This window comes from Eptesicus fuscus, chromosome 17 (genome assembly GCF_027574615.1).
Source record: "Eptesicus fuscus isolate TK198812 chromosome 17, DD_ASM_mEF_20220401, whole genome shotgun sequence".
In the NCBI taxonomy this organism is placed as follows: domain Eukaryota; kingdom Metazoa; phylum Chordata; class Mammalia; order Chiroptera; family Vespertilionidae; genus Eptesicus; species Eptesicus fuscus.
In genome coordinates, this window is record NC_072489.1 from 25,284,085 (window position 1) to 25,308,010 (window position 23,926).

Here is a 23,926-nt window from a genome sequence, read left to right on the forward strand (position 1 = left end):
GTTTTATTTCTTAGCAATACCAATAAAAATGATGTGCGCTACAATGCTGTCTTAGATATGATGAAATATACTACCTAGTTGTTTGGTCTGTAGCAGGGGTCAGCGAATTTTTTCTGCAAAGAGTCAGAGCATAAATATTTTCAGCTTTGTGGAGCATAGTTACCTCTGCCCTCGTAGCACACAATCAGGCAAAGATAAGACACAAGCACATGAGCGCCGTGGCAGTGTTCCAACCGAACTCTATAAAAAGGCGACGGGCCAGATGTGGCCCACAGGCCGTTTGCCCTATGGAAACGAGATTGCAATCAGCACACTGACCCAGGAGAACAGACCCAGCCGTGCACACTGATGGAACATCAGGCCTGATGCTGTACTCACTGAGGGCACAACCTAGTCACACTCGACAGTCTTCCCAGCCTACCAACTCACCTACAGCAGGTGCTCAATTCGTGGCAGATAAGGCTGAGGGGATTGGGCATGTCTAAACTCACACGACACACTAACTGGACATGGTTCAGGGGAAGCAGAGACCGCAAATGAATGCGAAGCCCATACCCAGCTCCCCCGTAGAAACACTGCTTTATATATTTGCCCAACGGATAACAAAATCCACCTCCAAGTATTGTTGTAAGAGTTTAAAGAGATAATGTATGGAGCAAGTGCTCAATCAATGTTAAGGTTGGCTTCACTAAGCCTTTCACTGATATGATTAATCAGATTAAATGCACAGGATTCATCAAATGGATATCATTGAAGGCCACTAACTGTACTTAGGTACCTAACAAAGTGCTTGACATATAGTCCACTCTCAATAAAAGGCATGAGCTACTGTTAGCATTACTTTTAAAAAATGTATATATATATATATGTATATTTTTTACTGATTTCAAAGAGGAAGGGATAGGGAGAGAGAGATAGAAACATCAATGATGAGAATCATTGATCGGCTGCCTCCTGCACGCCCCACAGTTGGGATCGAGCCCACAACCCGGGCATGTGCCCTGACCCGGTATTAAACCATGACCTCCTGGTTCATAGGTTGATGCTCAACCATGGAGCCACGCTGACCAGGCACTATTTTTTAATTAACCGGAATTCTCAGGAAATGAGCTACCTTAGTTAACAAAATGTAAAGTTGACAGAGAATCATTACAAATCATTCTTTGTTTCACTGATAGAACGCAAGTATGTGAGAACAGAAAGGGATCTAAAGACTTTTCAGTCCAGGGGTTCTTAATCCAAGGTTTTACATAATTTATAAATCATGAAAAAACACATGCAGAATTTTCAATATTTGCTTGATATATCAATTTTTGCTCATAACATTCTTCGCAGCCACGATGATGATGATGATTTTTGCATGCACATTTTCATGAGAAGATTTATAACTTTCATCAGGTTTCTCAAAGGGGACTGAGATCCAAAAAGCTCAAAGATCCAGTCCAACAGATAAGACATGGAGACAGGGGTTAACCGCGCAGCCGTATTCGGTACAAGGGTCCAATTTTGAACCCAGTTCTCCTGACTCCCATTGAAGTGCCCTCTCTGTGCATTGTGCTTTTTCGTAATTTCTTGGTAATTAAGAGCACGGAGTGCATCCCTGCAAAGTCATGGTTCTGCACTTTTACTGAAAGCAAGGCCTTGCTCCCAAGCCTGACTGCCCAGGCAACATACCCCACCTTCTGCGGCTACTGCTCACCACACTCTAAAACCTAAGTCGCCACCAGCTGCTGCTCAGCGGCTCCTCCATCACACCTGCACAGAGCAATTAAGGAAGGAGGAGCCCTGGCCGGGTGGCTCAGTTGGTTGAGCGTTGTCCTGTGCACCAAAGGTTGCGGGTTTGATCCCTAACAGGGGAGGCAGCCAATCGATGTTTCTCTCTCTCTCTCTCTCTCTCTTTCTCTCTCTCAAAATCAATTTAAAAAAATCCTCAGGTGAGGCTTAAAAATTCTTTTCTTAAAAAAGAAAGGAGGAGCTGGAGGTAATAACTACTTTGCCCACTGTCATTCTTCATTACCATCGCCACTGACCCCAACTTTAGGCATTTCCTACAGCACTGAATCTCAATCTTAAGTGTAATTAAAATATTGGTAACAGGACATTACCCATTTACATTCAGGAGGTCTGAGACTAAAAGTAAAAAGTTTAGTAAATTCTTCAGGAGATTGACACTGATGTGAAAATCTTTGCCTGGGCTCCCTTTTTTGCCTAAGCCCAGTATTCACTGAAGAAGTTGTTCCTGTTGAGCTTTAGAACCATGCAAAACTCCGTTTCTTCATTCTGAACACTGATTCCCAGCGTCCTCCACCATCACTGTAGAGAGTTCAGCAGAAAGGGCTGATTGTGAACTCAGCCCGGAGCAGGCTCCGATCAGCTGATATCTCTGCTATCGCTTAGAAGGAAAAGAATTTTGGCAATAAGGGATTCCTGGAATTTGTCCTAAAGAAACCATCAGAATGCTGATGCTCTTATATATAAAGATGTTCATTGCAGTGTTAGTTATACATTATACATTTAAGCAACAACATCAGAAAGCAAAATCCTGGAGGAAAAACATAAACTTCTAATAGAAAGGGATTATGTGGTCCCCAATAAACCCATTTTATGCAGTATTATGCAACCACTAAAATGGTGTTTATAAAAATGTTTATGATAATAGAGGGAAATGCTTATTTTATAAAAACTAAAATTTTAAAATACAACAACTGCATATAGAAAACGTTTTTAAGTAAATACAAATGCTGTGGACAAAGACTGTAAGGGAATAGATGGGCACGATGATATTATCGATATTTCCCTGGGAGGCAGTATCAGAGACTGGATAAGCATACCAGCTTTGAAGCCAGACCAACCTGAACTGGAATCCAGCCCAACCACTTACTAGCTGTGTGATTAGGGCTGATGTAACCTTTCTTAGTCTCTGTTTCTTCCCCTGTGCAGTGATGGTTAACATGAGCTTCCTTTTAGAGGCACTCTCAGGAGTGAGTAAGAAAGTATACCAGTAGGAAAAGGACTTAACATAAGGCCTGACATATCACACATGTGCAGAGAAGAGTGACAATAGTTATTATTGTTATTATTGTACGTCTACTTTCCATCATGGAAATAATTTCATAATGAGAAAAATATTTTGGAAAACACTAAACTATTTTTACCATTTATTTTGTTTTCATCTCTGAAATACTGTATAAAGGGAATGAGGGAAAGAAGCACCTGGTTAACTGAATATTCTAGTTAATCGGGGTTCGCTGCATACAATCGTGCAGCTGTGATGTCACGTCCTTAGCACTGGGCCACGTTTCGGGGGATGGCATTAAGAGCACAGACTGAGAAGCTGATGCCCAAGTCCCATTCCGGTCTCACTACTGCCGCAGTAATGTGTAGCCTCTGATTCTCCTGACCAGTTCTTCAGCTGCCCAGTGGGATCAATACTACCTGTCCTCCTGGTTATAGAGCTGTTCATAGGCAAGACACTGAAAAGTGGGGGGAGGCCCTATGAAAAGTATGAGGGGTGCTCTTCTACGTGAAGGACTGTCCTCTCTCGTGAGGACTGAATGGCAGGCCTGAGGGTGGGATGAGCAGTTACCGGTGCTGGGAGTGGGGCCGTGCTCTCCACATCTCTGAGTCCACCTTCCAGCAAGATGATTTAATGGGGCTCCACAACAGTCCTTGTTTATTCTAATCCTGACACAGTTCAATTTCCTTTCTTTCAAGAACTACAGCACAGAACAGAATGCATTCTCTCTAACACGGGACCTGCCTTATGTGTTGTGGTAAAGACAAACTTCAAAGAACCAACTAGGACCAACTGGTAGAAAATGTGCTGGGGATGGGGCACGAATCATTGTCCTGATATAGATTCTAGCACTGTGTGTGATATCTTCATTAAACTATTTTGTCCCTCATTTTAAAGACCTAATGTTCACATCTGAAACTGTGAGGAAGGAAGTGCGACCTGCTAAACACTGTGTGTTGTGAACATGTCTCGTCCAGGATCCTCCATGGAACTCCCCTGAGAGACAGAAGGTCTCATCACCATCTGCAAATAACATGGGGCAAGTCAATGATCCATAACGTATCTCTGGCTTTTAAGTGCCATCTGCCAAGTAGGCTTCCTAATAACGAACACTATACTGACTGAGCCTTTCCTTTCCCAACAGTTCCTGCCATGATTCCAGCCTGAACTGTGATCTATATTATGTTCCTGGTCCATGGAGCCCATATTTAATTAGAGCCCGTCAATGTGTTGTATGCTAACTGCCCTCCCACTGTTCCTTGATTTCCACAATGAATTTTGGTATCTGTGGGTTAAAGGCTGGAAAGGTGGATATGTTGACTTCCGGTTACCATTTTCCTCAACTTAAGGATGCTCCTCAACTTCCCCAGAAAGAACACCCTTCTAGGTTGTGTAGCCTCCAGGTCTGTAAAGGATCATAATGAATGAATAATCTTCAACCAAAGATACTGACCAGTTTATTTAGAAAATCCCTCTGGTTTGGAAAGGTGAGTAACTATTGAAAAAACAAAACAAAACAAAAAAAACAACACAGTTCCTTTGAGCTAGACATTTTCCCTTGAGAATTAAATCAACTGCCAATTAACTAAAGCTTAATGATGGAGGTCAAGAAATATTTGTCTGTAGGAAAGGAGATAAGATAATGGAGATTTGAAGCTCTCTGGAATCTAGCCAGGTTTTTATATTATTTCAACAAACATATGTTAATATAGAGATGAGTAAGGCATGATTCTTACCCCTCTAGGAGCTTAGAATCTAGTGAAGGGAAATGCAATAGAATCTGTTGACTTAAATACCAAGCAGAAGGAAAAACCAACTTTGGAAAAGTACAGAATAACACGGAAGGAACTAGGAGCAGGGTGTTAAAGATGACTATTCTGAAGCAACTCTTTTGCCTAGAAGCAACCCTTTACACAGCCCGGAGACCAAGCAAGACACCTCCTTCCTTTAAAAAAAAAAAAAAAAATATATATATATATATATATATATATATATATATATATATATATATATTATTGATTTCAGAGAGGAAAGGAGAGGACGAGAGAGATAGAAACATCAATGATGAGAGGGAATCATTGATTGGCTGCCTCCTGCACGTTGGACTAAGCCTGTAACCCAGGCATGTGTCCTTAACTGGAATCGAACCTGGGACCCTCCTGTCCGCAGGACAACGCTCTATCCACTGAACCAAACCGGCCAGGCAGCACCTCACTCCTTTATCCCTACTGCAAAGTTGGAGAACCTTTCCTTTTGTTTCTTATATACCCAAGGGACCATTTCCAATTTAATCATCGACAAAGTTGAGGTTTCCTGGGAGAGGCTTCCCCTGGGTCCTAACCACGGTGGAGCCTGAGAGAGAAGGACCCAGGAGCACCTGCTCTCTCAAGGGAAGGTAACATCTTTTAGGAAGCAAAAAAAAGGTTTGCTTGTGGAGGCTGTTTCTCATCTATGCTGAAAGCTAAAAATGGCAGAGGAAACAATCTCTTTCCTTGAGCTTAGAAGTCCAGATTATTTTCCACCTCCTTACCTGAAATAACTTCCTCCTTTTTCAATCTCTCAATACCCAGTTGTAGAAGCACTTCCTCTGAGAGGCCTCCCCTGACATCTGGACCCTTTTTCACACAGCTTTTAACCTCTTCAGTTAGCCCTTAGGTGAAGGCCTTTCAGTGTTGCTTCTATGGCAAAGCTTTCCCATTTACAAAGCTTGGCAGATATCATCTCCTTTGAACATCAGAGTAACTCCTGACTCCTAGCTCCATGCTCTTCCTTGTGGTAGAAAAGTCTGCCCATTGGGGTCAGCAGACTGGGCTGTGAAGGCCCTAGCTCCCACTTCAGCAACAGGCTAGGTCTGTGACCATGTTGTAGTTGTGTCACCACAAGGTCACTCATGGAAAAAAGCAGTATTGTTAAGAGGATCCCAGATAATAATTGTAGTATGCCATTGCTCTATGTCTTATCTCAGCCAAATTGATTTTTAAGTTATCTTGAGAACAGAGACCAATATCCCAACCATACCTGCAGTTCTGCCATAAACAAACCCAGTGCTCAATGAATGAATGAATGAATGAATGAATGAATGAATAAGCACCCAAGAAATATTTGCATACACCAGTCTTTTACTGCCCTAGTCCCATCTGTTCTTTAGTCTTCCAAAATGAAGACTGGAGAGCCAGAAAGGCCATTCACAGAAGAGATTCTTAGGGAGAGAATTTCTAGGCAATTTCCAAAGGGAGCATAAAGCCCAGATGATGGCATCAAGGCCCAGGCCAGCCAGCAGTGAGAAGATTTCCTGAGCAGGCAATGCAGCCGGCACTGGTGCCAGGAGCTTGGCTACTCTGCCTCCTTTGGAAACCCATTACCAAATCATGGCAAGCAAAATTTAATTTTGAAAAGGGAAATGATTTATGTGCTACAGGAATAAAGAAGTGACAGAACCAGGAAAGCTTGCATACATTTCAATTTTTGAAATTAAACCTATAATTTTTTCATTATAGGAGGATGCCAAGTTGCGAAAGCCAATGCGTTCTAAGCAGAAAATTATAGAGAGGTAGATAATGAAAATCCTGTCAGCATCGCAACCCCATGTCTTAGAAAGAGCCCCTGAGAACACAGGGCAGTTTACTATCTGTCCCTTTCAACTTCTAAGTAGTTCCAGCTTCTAAAGGGCTCCATGTTCATATAGACTTCTCTGATGAGATGGGAAGCCACTGGGAAATTTGAGCAGGGAAGGGATCAGTCTGGCTGGTATGTTGAAAAGAGAATAAAGGATAGCAAGGGCTAAATCAGGGAGACTGGTATAATATAGACAAGAGAGGACGGTGGCTGGCATCAAAGTTTCTTGATCCCAATCCAATGGTATTTATTTATTTATTCATTTATTTATTTATTTATTTATTTATTTATTGTTAGTCCTCACCCAAGGATATTTTTTTCATTGATATTTAGAGCGTGGAGGAGAGGTGGGGGGAGTGGAAGAGAGAGAGAAACATCGATGTGAGAGAGGCACATTGATTGGTTGCCTCCTGCATGCAACCTGACCAGGGCCAGGGATTAAACGTGCAACCCAGGTACATGCCCTTGACTGGGAATCAAACCCACCATCCTTTGGTGCAAGGGCTGATGCTGTAACCATTGAACAACACTGGCCAGGGTGCCAATCCAGTGGTTTTTTGGATTTTGAATCGTCATGATCACTCCTTTCCTAACCACTCTAACACACACCAATCTTTCTAAATCCTGCTAAACCTATTGTGCATCTGTTTCCAGTCAGCCTGATCTCAGGAAGCCTGAAAGATCTTTCTGAGCTGGCTCCACCCTAAGAGGCAGTCTAAGGTAATGGCTTATGAGCATGGATGCTGAGCCAGACTGTCCAGGTTCATATCCTGGTTTTCCACTTGATAGTTGTGTAAAGTTGCCATGCTGAAATGTCCTTATCTGTAAAGTGGGGGAGGTCAATGATATTGATGCACAGCATGCATGTATCCATTCATTCATTTAACTAATATTTATTACACATTTACTTTGTGCCAAGTATTGTTCTGGTCCCTGGGCACATGGCTGTAAACAAGACAGAAAAGTTCCCAGCTCTTACATTATAGTATGGGTGGGATGGGGTCACAGAGTATCTATATATATAAAAGGCTAACATGCAAAGTGTCCCCTAGGGAGTTCGACCTGGAGACCAGGAGTTCAATCACTTGCTATGACGTGCGCTGACCACTAGGGGGTGACGCGGAACGTAGGGAGGCCCCGGCTGGCAGCCAGCAGCAGGGGAAGGAAGGCCCCAATTGGCCTTGATGGCTGGCCTGGCCTAGGGACTCTAGCCGTGCACAAATTTCATGCACCGGGCCTCTAGTTTACATATAAAGAAATAAGTAGAGGAGTTAATTTCAGATACTGATGAGTTATAGGAACATAATTCCACATTGCATGATGGAATAGAGCTGGACTTGTGGAAAGGAGAAGGTCAGAGGAGACTTCCTTGGGGAGGAGACATCTGAGCTGTGGCCCGAATGATGAGAAGGAGCCAGACCTATGATATCTGGAGAAACACATTCCATGCAGAAGGACAAACAAACAAGTATTTCTAGAACGAACGATGTTGAATGATTTCCAGTAGCAAACGATACCTCACAATTCCCAGCAGTATAGGTGTGAAACAATTTTATGGGTGTTTTTTAAAGAACCACCATAAACTCAATGTGTGGTTATGGTTGCGCTGAGAGGTGTAAGAGGCCCAAGAAGGACTGGGTAAAAATGAGTACTGAAGGAGCACTTACCCTGTACTGTCTCAGTGCCTTAAGTCATAACTCACTCGTCACAACAATCTTGGTAGGTATGGTCTATATCTCCAAGGCATGGTCCCTGTCTATCCTGAATTGTGCCATTGCCCTGACCACATACTACAGTGTAAATAACTGAAGAGCGGGAAATTCTTCCCTCTCATTCACAACTATGTGCACAAGGACCAGAGGAGTACTTGGCACATAGTAGGTATGCAATGGAGATTGGTGAAGTGCATGAATGCATTAAGGGCACAGTGTTAGGCAATGTGCTGGGGTCTAAGCATCCCCAGGCAACCTAGCCTACAGTTCACCTACTGGATTGAACTTTAATCAATCCAGCTCCCCTGACAGGATAGAATGAAGGGGTGTAGAGAGACTCTTCATTTATCAAGAGGATTTTAAAAATCAAGTGAATACAGACTTATCCTGAACCTCATCCCACCACCCCTACCCTTAACCATCATTCTGCTTGTGATTTTTTTTTCAATGGTCTGGCTCTTTCCTAGAGCGTGTGTTTTTTAATTGATAAAAATATCTGTTTCACCCTCAAGAGGAATATGTTGATCTTGATAATGTAATGGGATATAACTTTCTTGCTTTTCTAGATGAAAATGCTAGGTGAAATATTAGCCAATATAGACACAGATCCTTTCTTCTGGGGTGAACAAGAGTTTATTGTACTCGTGAGTCCAAATAGTTTTTAATAACCCATTGAGTCCACTCAGCTACAAAAGGAGTTCAGAGTTATTTTAAAGTATCCTTTCAAGTTCTAAAAATAGAAAAGGAATCCACTAATCCTACCCTTTCCATATATCATGACTCTGTAAATTAATTTATAGTAGAAACATAAACATTCCTTTCATTAACCCCTGAGAGATGGTGCCCTAGCTTCCTACACTTCTGCCCAAGAAAGTCTGCTCTCCAGCCCTCTTTGTGCCTTACTGTCCTGGAAGCCAAGGCCATATGTTAATCATTACACATCCTACAGAGCACGTCCAGTACACCTCTACCAGCAGATTTATTTGAGTTTGGTTTACTGTGTTGTATGATGAACTTAACATTCTCTCTGTCCCTACTTTGGCAGCACATGTAAAAAAGAGAGGGTACCAAGAGTGGTCTTGGTTAAATTACTCTCTAATGATAAACAGAACCTCTAGAAAATTTCCAGGACAAAGCAGTCCTCCGAAGTGAGATCTCTGCAGGTTAAGTTTTCTGCATAAACAGCCATCTACAAGGAGCACAACTCCTTTCCCACTTGGCTTCAATTAAAGGGAAATGTCTGCCTTGTTATCATTTGGGAGATCGGTGGGCACCACAGGCAGGCAGCAAAAGTCTGAATGTGGACAGGGGCCAGGAACAAAGCCATTTAAGCACCGAAATCCACTGTGACCATGAAACCTACTTTGGCAAGGAAAAAAATGTTTACTCACTTACAAATTCTCATGATCCTTAACAAAACAACTGCCTTTCCTTTCATTTCCAGCAAAACATGTGATGTTTAGAGGGGAAGAGGCAGAGTCCAGCTCATCTTTTATGCTTCAAACTGATTTTATAGGTCCTGCACTTTCTTTTGTAAATCAAGGTTTTGTCCCTCTCCTGTTTCCCTCCTTCTCTTTGCTTTTACTTCTTTTGTCCATAATGTCATCATTTCACCTCAGAAAGGGAAAATTCAGTGCAGAGTCAGAAAAACTTCTTTAAAACATTATAAAAGTAGAAAACTTTTCTTTTCCATTAAAGTTCTCATAAGAGTTCAAAGCCTTAGGGAAATAATTTTTTTATCGTTCAAAGAGCAAATCGATTTAGGCGACTATAAGTTGTCCAAGGTCTAATATTCTATAGAAACAGTAGAGAATCTTCATTTATCAAGAGGACTTTTTTTTTTAATCAAGTGAATACAAACTTATTCTGAGCCTGGTGAGTGGGCTGTTACTATTCGATTTTAAAAGGGATAAGTGAGGGGCCTATATCACTCACTCAGAGAATAGAAAATCAGACAGTTGAGCCTTAATTAAACCTGGACTATTTTTGAAAGCCTAGTACTCTTTTCAGTCCACCATGCTGTCCCCTCTGCCCACTAGCAGAGTATATGTTTTAATATTGACATAGCCAACCTCTCCCTGAAGGTGAAAGCTCATGATGTTCTATACATGGACCAATGAGATGGCGGTCTATCTCATGGTGTACTTTTCAGGTAAATTACCATATACTTTCTTCAACTCAATGCCATTTCTTAATCAAGAAATACACACACAAACATACACACACACACACACACACACACACACACACACTAATTCTAAAGAATTTTAGAAGCCCAACATATACTAGTATCTCTTTGCAATGGAAAACTCAGAATAAAATAAACTATATATTTTATTAGGTGTTTTTTTTAAATGAAACATATCTTAATCCATTTAGTCCCACTCCTTTTTTTTTTTTTTATCCTCACTGGAGGACATGTTCATTGATTTTTAGAGAGAGGGAGAAGGGAGAGTGAGAGCAATAGAGAGAGAGAGAGAGAAACATCAACGTGAGAGAGAAATATCAATTGGTTGCCACAGCACTTGCCCAGAACCCACAACCTAGGAATGTACCCTGACTGGGACTTGAATCCAAGACCGTTGGGTGTGTGGGATGACATACTAACCAACTGAGCCATACTGGCCAGGGCAGTCCCACCCACTTCTAAGGGCTGATTTCATCTAGTGTATGCATAATGGCTCCACCTTACATCTCTTTGATGGAAGCCAGTACCTTCAAGTTATCCATTTACCTACTGTACTGCATGTGCCTTTGTTTGGCGTTAGCTGTCAACACTTTGCACATATGAAATCAATCTGTGTGACATTAACGTAAACATTGTGCATTACAAACTGGTGGACATTTCATTGTCCTAACAGGAAAAATAGACAATATGTTTGCATGCATGTGTTTTCCCTACAGCAAAGACAATAACACAATATAAGTGGCAATATGTGTTTTACAAAAGAGGAAATGAATTATATAAAAGAGGTAAAAGCAAGGGGGGAGGGCTGTGAGAGAAAGCCTCATGTTAGGTGATTCTAACAGGGCAGTGGGGGCAGGAATTATGCACAGGGTAAAGATTTCTATGAGAAAAAGTGTCATTTAAAATGTCACTTTCCCCAAATGTTATTATAATCTCATTTCCTAATTGCATGAGCAATCCAACCAGTTTTCATAGTGCTTTAATAGGGAGTCCAGTTGCTTTAATTTTAAATTTAGTCAATTTCCTTGTGCTGAGAAAAGAGCACACTGCCTTTAAGAGCAGTGTGACTGACAAGACGGAAGAATGCGGGCAGGATGTGGAGGCTGAAGCCTTTCAATCACCTACCATTAATATGATTCAATTTATGCTTATGTCATAGGTTTAGACACTGCACAGTGCTGTAAGCAAGGGAAGGACTTGAATAAAACAGTGAAGAAAGCAGATGGTATGCTATCAAAACCCTTCAAGCCTAAAATAACCTTTTCCAAGTAAGAAGGATAGTTAATTAAAACCAGGATATATTTACTCTGTTCGGAATATCTCAATGTAAATAAAAATCAAAACGACACTACTGTAATATGGGACTAAATGATGAAATTCCATCTACATTATTTTTCTTTAATAGTTTCTAATCAAACTTTTCATTAAACAGCTTCATAAAATTCCACGGAGAATTTATTTATAAGGACTCATGATAGATTTCAATGCCTTACTTTTATTGATCAATTAAACTTGTTTATTCAGTGGACAATATTGAAAGGACAGGGGCGGGGGTGTGTCTGGGAAGTTGGGCAAGGTTGTCACACACACAGCGAAGCCCATTTTCAGAGATGAACCCCGGGAATGCAAGGAAGCCGTAGAGCACGCAGAGAAAATGTGGGGCGTCCCAGCCCAAGAAGGGACATTCAGGTCTAGTTTCAAAGCCACTGCTTAGGATCATCCCAGCCCTGGTCCACAGACTCAGGTTCATGTCTCCCTGGTAGAGAGGGCAACAGGCCATTTAAAAACCCACTCAGGGTGATAACTAAGGGCAAAGAAACCTAAGAGAGGCAACAACTGACCAGGGTGAAGGCAGCAATTCCTAGCACGGAGAGCCAGGACATGAATTTTATTTTATTTTATTTTATTTATATATTTATTTTATTTTATTTATATATTTATTTTATTTTATTTTATTTTATTTTTTATTATTTTATTAAGTAAGTAGGTAAGTAAGTAATTACTTTTTATTGATTTTAGAGAAAGAAGGGGAAAGAGAGAAACACTGAGGTGAGAGAGAAACATTGATTGGCTGCTTCCCCACACCAGAGATCAGAGCGGAAACCTGGGCATGTGCCCTGAAGGGGAATCAAACTGGCAACCTTTTGGTGCATGGGATGACGCTCAACCAATTGAGCCACATGGGCCAGGGCAGGACATGAATTTTAAATGATCTAGATATGTCTAAAAAGTTTCTAGTAACCTCTTTGCTTACCCCCTAAAACCAGATCCAGTCCTGCCCTCTCCATGCGGCTTCCCTCTCTCCGTGATCACTTCACCTCTCCCACCCCCAACGCACTGTGAAATTCCGACTGCACTTGCTTTCTGCAACACTCACCAAATACTTAATCACTGACTTTCTTGTAACATTAGTTAACTTTCAGGTGCCTTACCCCTGTCTTCCCCAATTAGATTTTAAATCCTCAAAACTAGCAGGGACTGTGCTTTATTTACCTTTTGAACACCCCTCCCAGCTCTACTCCATAATCCCATTTAATAGAAGAAAGCAAGAAATATATTAGTTAATAAAATAAACATTATTTAATCATAGGAAAGTAGACACTGTCCTTTTGAGAAGGGCCTCGGAGGTATTTTATGACAATTTATGAATTTCATGTGTCAAAGGTGTAGCTGCTAAATGCTATAAACCCTTTGCCATCAGCTCCCCCATTCATCCACCTGGTGATATGGCTAATAAAATTTGATTTTTACAGCCGAGGCATACTGTTACCTAAATTACATCTGACCAATTACCGAAGTCACCGAGCGTGTGGTACAGAATATATACTGTGTGGAAATTCATCTGTGGGCCCCCTGGCACTCGCGGTAATCTGACAGAAGTGTTTCAGTCATCTGGCAGTGTTTAATATTAGGAACATTTGTTTAATGCTAGTCACTAATTAAATTTATGTTCTTCCACCAACTGTTACTTGGTTGGAGAAACCCAACCCCACGTTTTAACAAACCCTTTAACTCATGTTGATTTCTAGTACAACCAGTTGGAGGTTTAAATGTGTGCTCTCTGGAAATTAAGGGTGTGAGCAAACGTGGAAGGTGGGGGAGGTATGTTGGTGAAGGTGTTCAGATCAGGACAAAAATAAGCTTTTTGGGTTCACGTACTAAAAATGCAAAACTCTAAGTACAAACTATTTGAAGTACAAATGTAACTAAAAAACATCTAGGTAATATATTCTAATGATTAAACTAGCCATCTAGAAGCTGTTTAAAGGCACCTTTATTCCAAAAGAAAGCTTCCACTTTAAGAGGCTGGAGAAGAAAAAGAGCATTAAAATGTGCTATACCAGAGGAAAGTTCAGGAAAACATTCAAGTCAGATGCTTGTGTCTGTGAGAACATTTAAAACCAATTTAGTAACTTAACTATTGTGATCACTGTTAAACTAGAATTTCTTTCTATTACCAGTTCTAGATGCAAAAGCTTTGAAACTCAATGACTAATAATTCCTAAATTAGCTCAAAAGGTTGAAACATTTTTTTCATTATATTACATGGTGAAACTCTAATTTTGAGTACTCTTAAGGGAGGGAAAGCATTCTTTGAGTTTTATTTTGTGTCAGGAATTTATAGACCTCTTTAAGGCCAAGCAGGATGGAGGGCATGGAAGAAGAAAAACTCAAGATGGAAGTATTGAAAAGGGAAGATTTGTAAATGCTGATCTGAAAAGAGAGGGTATTTTAAAAAATGTATTGGATACATTCATCCAGCTGAATATACAGGTTTTTTGAATATTAAAAATATAACAATAGCTCTGGCTGGGTAGCTCAAGTTGGGTAGAGCATCATCGCCATACACCAAGCTTACGGATTCGATCTCAGATCAGGGCACATGCAAGAATCAACCAATGAGTGCATAAATGAGTGGAACAACAACTTTTCTCTCTCAAATCAATCAATAAAAATTTTTTAAATATGACAATAAATTCTTCTTGGAAGAAGGAAAATATAACTTGTATAAACACTATGGCTCTCTTACAGATTGACAGCCATTTGACAAACCAGAGATGTGAAAGGCATCTAACAAAACAGTCTGTAAAAAAATGTCATGTCCAATAAACTTAGGTCCTGTTCCTCTCTTTCTTCCCTTCCTTCTTGGATCATCATATTCCATCCCCTCATCCACACCCTTCCTCTGCTGTACACCTCCTTCAATAACCCTCCCACAGAAACTACAGGGCTGCTGAAGTCATGAATAATCAGATTGGAGAGGCCAGAGTGGATTTCCAAAGCCATGCCAAGGCCTGTAATGGTTAAGCAGAATAATCTGAATCTGAATAATCTGCAAACTAGGGATCCTTGAGAAAATGTAGCCAATAGAATCAAGGAATGTTCCAGCTCAAGGGACCCCGTGCGCTCTGTAGGCCAGAGTCTCACCTTCTTTGCAACCCAGGTACCCATGAGGGATTCAGCATGGGTGGTCATCATACTGGTCACTCAATGGTGGCAATTCCCAGGGGAGGGAGACGGTGAGGGGGTTGTTCACGTCTCAGTAAGTATAGCAATTCCCAGGGAACATGTGTATTTTGATGAAGTGCCCCCAGGTTATTCTAATATCCCTGCCCACTGAGAAGAACTGATATGATCCAATCTCTTCAACAAACAGATGAGAAAGATGTGAGAGATGAGATCTTGGCTTGCCTCCAATCATGCAAGTTCTTCCAAACGGATGATACATCTTTTCCTCCTTCCCTTCTATCTACAGAGATAAATGACCAAGCAGCTGGGCAGAGGTGCAGATAAAGATATGTGTGCATATATCCATCTTTGGTGGGCACAGTATATAAAGGTATATGGATATATAACGATATAGACCTATTTCTTCATATACTGTGCCCACCAAAGATGAATATATATGTACATATACATACATATATATGAAAAAAAATCTAGGGGTATGGGGATCTGTTATCTATCTATCTATCTATCTATCTATCTATCTATCTATTCACCTTTTAGTACAAAAATGGTTACAATTGGTGCATTTTCACAGTTCCTTATAACTGAAAAGTATCAGTTAAATAAAAAAAAAAAACACACAACAGTATCTGAATGCCAGAGCCTTTTAAGAAAAAACTAACATGAAAGCTTCCTGTCCTAAAGTCCAATTTCAAGGTCGACCAAGCAACTTCAGACTCTATATTGAACAACAAATTCTAAATAATAATCTTTTACCCTAGTAAACAGAGGCTGCCAAGGAAGGCAGTGATGCCTTATGCCACAATAATTTGGGGGATGGGAGGGGTGGGGTGGCACATTAGGCTTGTGAAAATCAGCCCTGTTCCCCATCACTGCTCTTCACAAGAACTGAAATCAAGTAGACACGCACGCACAAGTTTCATGTAGGAAAAAAAAAGAAAGAAAGAAAAAAGACTCACCAAACTCATCACATATACTCTCATTTTCTATGAGAGTAGGGTGGTCAAAGGTGTCCCGACAGTACAGGATCTGGGGGTTCTTGCTGACCACTGCGATGCCTCCCAGGGCTAACGCGAACTGGTCCGTTAGAATAGAAGACGGCTTGTCTTGGATGCGTTTCAGCATCGAGCGGTACCGGCAGTACTGGGGGTAGCTGAGCACGATCACGTTCGTTTCTTCCTCGTCCTCTCCTAGACAAACAAGAAAACACTTCCATTACCCTCTTCCCTCCAACTGTCATGGCCATGGCATAATTTCTACAGTCTCTTCTGGTTTTTGTAGTAAAAATAGAGTCTTCAACAAGACTCTTACACCAGTTCATCTTCATTACAGACTGGCTAATGCATCCTCCCAGCCCCACCTCCTCAGTCCAGATCCCCCCAAAAAGCCTCAGGCTACCTGTAGAGAAAAGAAAAGGTGGAGAAAATAAACAAAGGGATGGCCCTATAGATGGTTTAAGCAATTTTGGGGTCACCAGCAAGCAGCAGAACCAAAGAAAACTGTTTTGAAAGAATTGGATATATATTTTAAGCATTAAAGTCATTTATAGGAAAAATCAGAATTTTGTTGAGCTTCTTTATGCTTATTTCCACAACCTGGTATGGCTCTTTTTATTTTTATTATATAATCTTTCAGGGCTTGGAGGCTCAGAAAAGTCATCTCGCCCCCAAAAGATGTCCAAAGAGCGTCATCGTCTGCTTGGTGGTTAGTGCTCTTCAACAAATATTTCTGGTTCTCCCTCCTTCTCTCTCTCTTTTTTAAAAAATTATCTTTATTGTTGAAAGTATTACAGATATTCCTCTCCACCCCCCCCATATTGATCCCTTCTAACCCCACCCCCGCCCCACCTCCAGGCCTTCACCACACTATTGTTTGTCTGGGTCCATGGGTCATGCATATATGAATACAAGTTCTTTGGTTAGTCTTCAATGGAGTCAAGTGGTTACATGACTTGGTTTGGCCAATGAAATATGGCAGAAGTGAGTGGCTCCTTTATGAGCCAGTGTTTGACCACACTCTCTCTTCCCCTTGCTCTGAACATCTGTAATGTTTCAGAGAGTGGCAACTCTGCCAGTCTGGGTCTTAGAGTGAGAATAACATGGAGCAGAGTCCCTGCTTGATCCTAAATGGACCTATAAGCAGAAAAGAAACTTTTTGTATTTCATTTTGAGTGAGACTGTGCCTTGGGGTTTATGGGTTTTTGCAGCGTGATCTATCCCAACTTGATTGATACATCTACCTTCCCTGCCCTCCCCTCATCTCATACCCCCTATCTTCTAATGTTCCTCAAACCCATCTGGTAACTTGGCACAGCTCAGGGAACCACACTGAGAGGACTCCCCAAAGCAACCTTGTGAAAGAACCAAGTTAACTCAGGAGAAAGTCTCAGCGATGTTAAAGAAGCTCCCTCTTACCCTCATCTTAATGCTTACACCGCACTGTACCAAGTGCTTATTCATAAAAACCAGATTCTGCATGGATGAATCCTCCCTTCATCTTAGGCTCGAGAAATGGCAAACACTCTCCCCCCCGCTCTTTGGTAGCCTGCCACCTGCACAATGGCACGCTGAATGTAGGCCCCATGACCCACTTTGCCATCTCTCTCTATAACCACACCATCAGGGCGTTCGTGAGCAATTCCCAGACATGTCACTTGCTTATCCAAAGGGGAAAATACTATTTCGAGCCCTTACCATGCTGCAGGGAATTGCACAAGACAGTTGTTAAGGATCCCAACATTATCGTGGCCATCTGGTAACCAGTGGGAGACGAATGAGTGAGGACAGAACATAATGATGGAACACAACCAGCACCAATGGAAGGTGCGTGTGTGACCTTTTCCGATAGGAGGCCAATACCCAGATGTATTTCTAATTATGTTCACTTAGTTCCTCAGGCTGGAGGCTTCTTCGAGAACGGAGATGTTTAGCTGCTTTCAAGATGACATCTATTAACAGTTTACATTTCTTAGACTCCTGCCTGGTTTGTGGGTAGCCACTTTGTCAGCTGGCACACTTAATGAAAAGGAAGCATGTTTACATTGAAGGTATGTCCTCCAGTGAAAAGAAGTTTGAGATGTTGATATATGTCCCAAGACATGCCAATTTGAGATTTTTACAGCAGACCAGGACATCTCTGCTTTCTATAGAGTTAAACCACCAAAAAATATTAAGTGGAAATACTCAGCAAATATTATCAGAATTCTGGAGTATCTAAGTACTATTTGTAGAAACAGACTCCAATGTGTCGATTTGTAATATTATACTCTATTTGTCCAAGATGATCAAGATCTGCCCAAGATTGTGCAAGCTGAGAGGGGGGTATAACTACGAAGCCCCAGGAATTATTTCAGCATGCTCAGCACCTAGTACCATCTCCTGTACGTAGGAAACACTGTGCAAATACTTGTTGATTCTAAAATTCTACCTTGGTTGCGCTTTGGCTTTCTGCGATGGTGCGAAAGCTGCACTAGTTTCTCTAAGTGTTCTTGAAATGAAATAGAGAAAGTTGAGCCTTTCAGATTGAGTGAAGGAGAAAGACTGGATACTTCAGAGTTGGTGTTATAGCAAATGTTGTCACCTGGACTCTGGGGACCACGTCACTCCCTTCCAATCCCTTCATTCTCCTCTTGGTTTGTTCTGACCATTTTTCACGAGGATGCTACTATCTCTAACACCTTTCCAGTTCTCTGGATGGAATTAGCTTCCTGGCTATCTTCTGTACTTTGAAATGGCTCCTTTTTTCCCCTTCTCCCTTCTCCCTTCTCCCTTTCCTTTCCTTTTTCCTTTCCACCTCATCCTGGACTGAAACCTTTATCCCTCTTTCTTCACACGTTTCCTAAACACAGCAACCATGCCATGAGTCTTTCTCTTTTGGTTGGAACAAAACCAGCAAGTTCCCTCTGATCCTCAGTCATGAAAACACATCCAATGAGACCATTCATCCTGGAGACAATGGCTCTGAGTGCTCCCGGGGCTGCCCACCTGGGATCCACACAAGATGCCTGCACAAGGCAGATTCCGGGGGCCCATCAGAAGCCATTGACTCAGAATCTTTAAGGTTGGGGCCCAGGACAGTCTAATTCTGAGTTTAGCTTTTTGCATAGACTTATAGTAATTTATTTAGTTTGCATTTTGACACCTCTCTCTCTCTCTCTCTCTCTCTCTCTCTCTCTCTCTCTCTCTCAGAATTATATATAAATTATATAAATTCATTTTTTAGATATATTCTTTTATCCAAACCACCATTGTACCTGGAACAGAATCCAGGACCAAATTGCCTTCTCTTTGCCACTTTCCCAGGATTGTTGCAGGTATCACAGAAGACAGCAAATGAAAAAAAAAGCTCTCAACCAAAAATATGAAGGGCTGAAAGACAGCTTTCCTGTTTATGAAGCAGAACAAATACTATTGTGATTTCTGGTACTACTAATAAATCACTACAATGTACAAACTTGTTTCTCATAACCTGTCTCTTTTAATCCTCACACAACCCTATTAGTAGCACTACTACCTGTTAATATCCCCCAATTTAGAGATGGGAAAACTGAGATTCAGACACCCCGGGGACTATTCCAGGATCTCCAAGAATTAGAAAGTGATGGAGGTGAGACTATAACCCAATCTTTTAACTCTAAGTGTGATGAGCACTAATAATAATAATAATAATAATAATAATAATAATAATAACAACAAAGGTTTAACTTATTCACAATATTAGGGATGAGGATGTGGGCTTCTGATCAAGTAAAATATGAGCCTTCTGTTTCATGGAGAACTGTAGAATACAGCCGGGTAGAAGCCAGAATTCTTCTACTCTGTTGAAGTTAGCTTGTTATTATTTTGGAAGACTGCAATTCCCATTGTAACGATTTAACGTTACTGACACACCTTTCATGCATATCAACTTTCCATTTTCTACCCACGTGACAAGAAAGAAAGCCAACTCTCATTGTGCAAGCCTAGAACCCCTGCTCCTCATTAACCTCTTTCCACACTAAGAGGCCAGAGGCACAGTTGGGACCTGGTCTACAGTGGCAGCGCTGAGTGATGCCAAAACATAAATTATGATAATGTTGTTGCTTACGAACAGAACCACCCATTTAGACCAGGATTTTGGCATTGTTTGGACAGAGGCAAATTTCCAACCTTACAATTAGATTTCCCCAGAGGAGTTGCCTTCAGTATTTACAAAAACCATAGAAGGCCCAGGAGACCCTCAGGACTCCTGTGAAGGTGAACAAATCATTCTTCTGGGGGGAGTGAAGAGAAGTTCCAGGGTAAAGGTGAGACCTGGAGGAACCAACAATCCATCTAGGTCAAAGTTTCACTGAGTGAAGACACCCCCAGTCTCTCTCTTGGAGTCTAAGCAGACATGTTTATCTAACTGAAGGAACACTTTTTCCCTCCTCAAGAGCGTGGGAACAGTGTGGGTCACCTTAATATGAAAGGAATATATACCAGAGTATAAAATGAGTTTCGGAGAACTTCCTGGATCTAAAACTCTATGATCCTATAACTCCCTCCTAAGCCTTTGCATTAAATTAACTTCCTCCTGATACAGCTACAAAAATATTATATTGTCCAACAGCTGTCTTATTTTTATTTTGCCCGAGTACACTAAGAAACAAAGCCAAACAACCCTTTCAAGAATTCTTATTGAAATTCCGCAGCTACTTCATTTCTCCTTGTGCATTTCAGATGCACATAAACAAACACTCCCATGTAAAGTTGCCCATGAGACAGAGCTGCCTGCAAATGCTGTGTAGGACATTTTCCCTTTCCCAATGCATCATGGGTCCAGCAGATAAAGTTAAGAATGGATAAACTGAACGTTTGTTTAGCAAAACACAAACAAAGTGTTCTCGGAACAAAGATTTTCTTTCAACCACGCCCACATAGGAAAGAAATCAAAGTATTACCCCAAGGAATCTTCTCTAACACACTCTAGTCAGTTGTTGCTGGTTGGGTTATATATACATTACTTGATTTCTGTCAACAGAAAATGATCAGCAATAAATTGCTGGTACCAAAGACTGAAATTTAAAACCATAATTATGATATCCTATTAAAATGTCATCTCATTCTCCCCCTCCATGAGGAAAAAAAAGTGAATATGCCTATTTTTAAATGAAATATTCAAAGGGAATAAGAGAACCAAAATTACTAAACCTCATTTCAACTCCAGTGAAAAGAACTTTGCCTATTAAAAGTTAATACCTAAAGTACACGGCTTGTAATGCTCAACCAAAATTACTCTAATCCTGTGCTTATATCATAATTACACGTTTTGTTAACCTCTCTCAATGTCAATTTTTCACTTATTTATATATTTTCAAAGTCCAAAACAGAATTCCACAGAGAAACTGTAATTATAATGCGAGGCTCCACCCAAGCTTTTCAAACAGTAACTGTATACCATTGCTTTAATGCTCAGAGTTGGCTGGGGGTGGGGGGAGAGGGTAAGAGCAGGCATTCATTCTGAATAGCATGTTGCTCAAGTTGTCTTTGTACAAAGAGAGATGCATGAAATAGCAAACACAATGAATTAATGGAGCATTGACTTTCAAATATCCATAATGCTATTTTCTTTTTTTTAAAAAAATAGATAATGGTGGCCAAACGCACAGAAGGCTGAAAACATAAATTCCAGAGGAGAAATGTGCTTTTATCTCCTCCACAACAATTTAGAAATGTAACTTTCTTTTTCATTTTGGGAGGAGGAGGCAAGGCTTGCTTCAGAAACATCACACCATTATGCTCACTGAAAACCACTGTAATCTACTTCTAACATCAGTAAGCTGTAAAAAAAATATTTCAAAAAAACCCTTCACACCAGGATTTTATAGAGCCTGGTGGAAAAAGTATGCATGTTCCTTCCTGCACCTAATTACCTCAACTGAAAAATCTGCCAAGTATTTTGCCCTTTAGTTCTCTTAATCGTATTAGGGCAAATGCATTTGGATGCCAATAGAAACAAGCATTTAAAGATTTTCACTTAAAAGATTCCAAATATGTATGAAGGCTACTTTTGAGACACAATGTCCCTCAACCTTCAAAGACAGCATACAGTATTCTTTTTTTAAAAAAATTTTTAGTGTTGAAAGCTGTACATATGTCTCCTCCCCCCTACCCCCCATTGACCTCTCCCGGTCTGCTCCCGCCCCCCAGCATTTCCAAGCAAATAAGAATTTGTTCATGTTATGAAACTTGATGTCTGGTTTTGAGACAATTTAAGTAAAATAATATCAATATGAGAGGCTCTTGCAATGATTTATGCTTCGTTCTGTTACTTTATTACATTAGACATTCCTTTCTCAAAGCTTTATACTTTTCGCTGTGCTCCTAGCAACCAAAGGCAAAGCATCAACTTTATATCCCTGGCACTAGTCCAATTCTTACTGCTATTGACAATGGTAATGAAGTTTCCATTTAATTGCTGCTCTGTTGTGACACTGAATATTTGTCATAATTAGGCATTTCCTATTTTCCATCCATTCATTTTTTATTATTACTGAAAATAATTTTTCTTTATTCCAGAAAACCAAAGTATGAAAATTCTACAGATAAGAGTAGCTACAGCTGTTACTATCATTATCAACATTGTAACATGCAGTAAAAAAAAAAAAAAGAAAAGAAAAAAGAATATAATTTCTCGGAAGGTAATTTTCCTTTCAGTCTAAGTGCTCTTATTCATCTTACAGTTACTCAATGATTTCCTGTTCTAATTACAGGACATTATACAGAAAGACATTTATAAAAGGAAAATGCATGTGACTAAATAGCTTGAATGGTTTGAAAGTGTTTAAAATTCCAAAGTTGTGTATCAACTTTATCAATTCCCGATTACAACTCTGTGTACATGTGTAATGTGCCCCACCACATTTCTAAATCTCTCTTAAGACAGTAAACTTAGTCCCCAAAGTTAGTACACATCAAAGGGAAAAATACATTTGCAGTTAAACTGATGTTGAGGAGTTGAGGTGGGGGAAGATCAGGGTTTTTGTTTTTTTTTTGTTGGTTTTTTTTTTTTTTTTATCTGTTTCCCCCCACCCCTCATCAAAGCTGTTAAATTGGAGGTATGCCAAAGCAAGGAGTGGAAAATATTAATAATGAAAATAAATTAAATGCCTGATTAAAAGGGAGAGAGAACAAGATTCCATCCGGAATAGAAATGAAAATGCCACCAACTATTTCATAAAAACATACTGTGACGTAAATTACACATCAGTATTGCACTGTTGTGGTTATTTTGAGAAATGGTTTGTACTGTAAGTCAGCTGGTCCTGCCCCACCCTTAATGATTTTGTAATTCTCTTCACAGTAAGCAAGCGGGGCAGCTCTGAGATGGCTAAGACGGAAAACAGACCCAGCCATACAGAACTGGCAATAAAAAGATAATGTACTTTTAACATAACAGAACAAGAAGATTGGTTTTATTAACTAAAAAAAAAAACTACTTTAAATGGTCCCCAGCTTGCCATTTGTTTTGATAAATGGAAAGACAGATCTTCCCAGGACGGGCAACAAAAACATCACTGGAGAACTTATAAAAAAGAAAATGTGGGAAAATATATCAGTGCATGGTTGCAAACAGAACAAAGAATATTTCAAATGCAAGACCCAGGGTTTTAACCGTGCTGTTTCCAAAAGCAAGCCACTTCCAATAGATGGACACACAAACATAAAAATATGTATTAATGTTAATAGCAGTTTTGCCCTTACTTGGTGCTTCCTCACTCAAAAAAGAAAACAGCGCAGCTCAAGTAAACCCAGCGCTGCCCTCACTGAGTAACACATGATCCCACTGGGAAGCGAGCCAGCTCCACCTCACTGAGTTCCACGCCACACTTCAGGAGCCACTCTAGATTTCATCTTGAGAACTTTGCATCTCATTTCCATATGGCTCATCTCAAGCCAAACTTAA

At 40.5% G+C, this 23,926-nt stretch overlaps 1 protein-coding gene across 2 annotated transcripts in view; it reads right to left on the minus strand.

The window, feature by feature from the left end:
- The window catches only part of ARID5B (AT-rich interaction domain 5B), a 181,434-nt gene that overhangs the window by 77,165 nt on the left and 80,343 nt on the right, over nt 1-23,926 (minus strand). For both annotated transcript variants that reach the window (XM_008145469.3, XM_054729047.1), the window contains one exon: nt 15,961-16,191. In XM_008145469.3, coding sequence (XP_008143691.2) covers nt 15,961-16,191 — 231 coding nt within the window. The remainder of the gene's footprint in view (nt 1-15,960; nt 16,192-23,926) is intronic.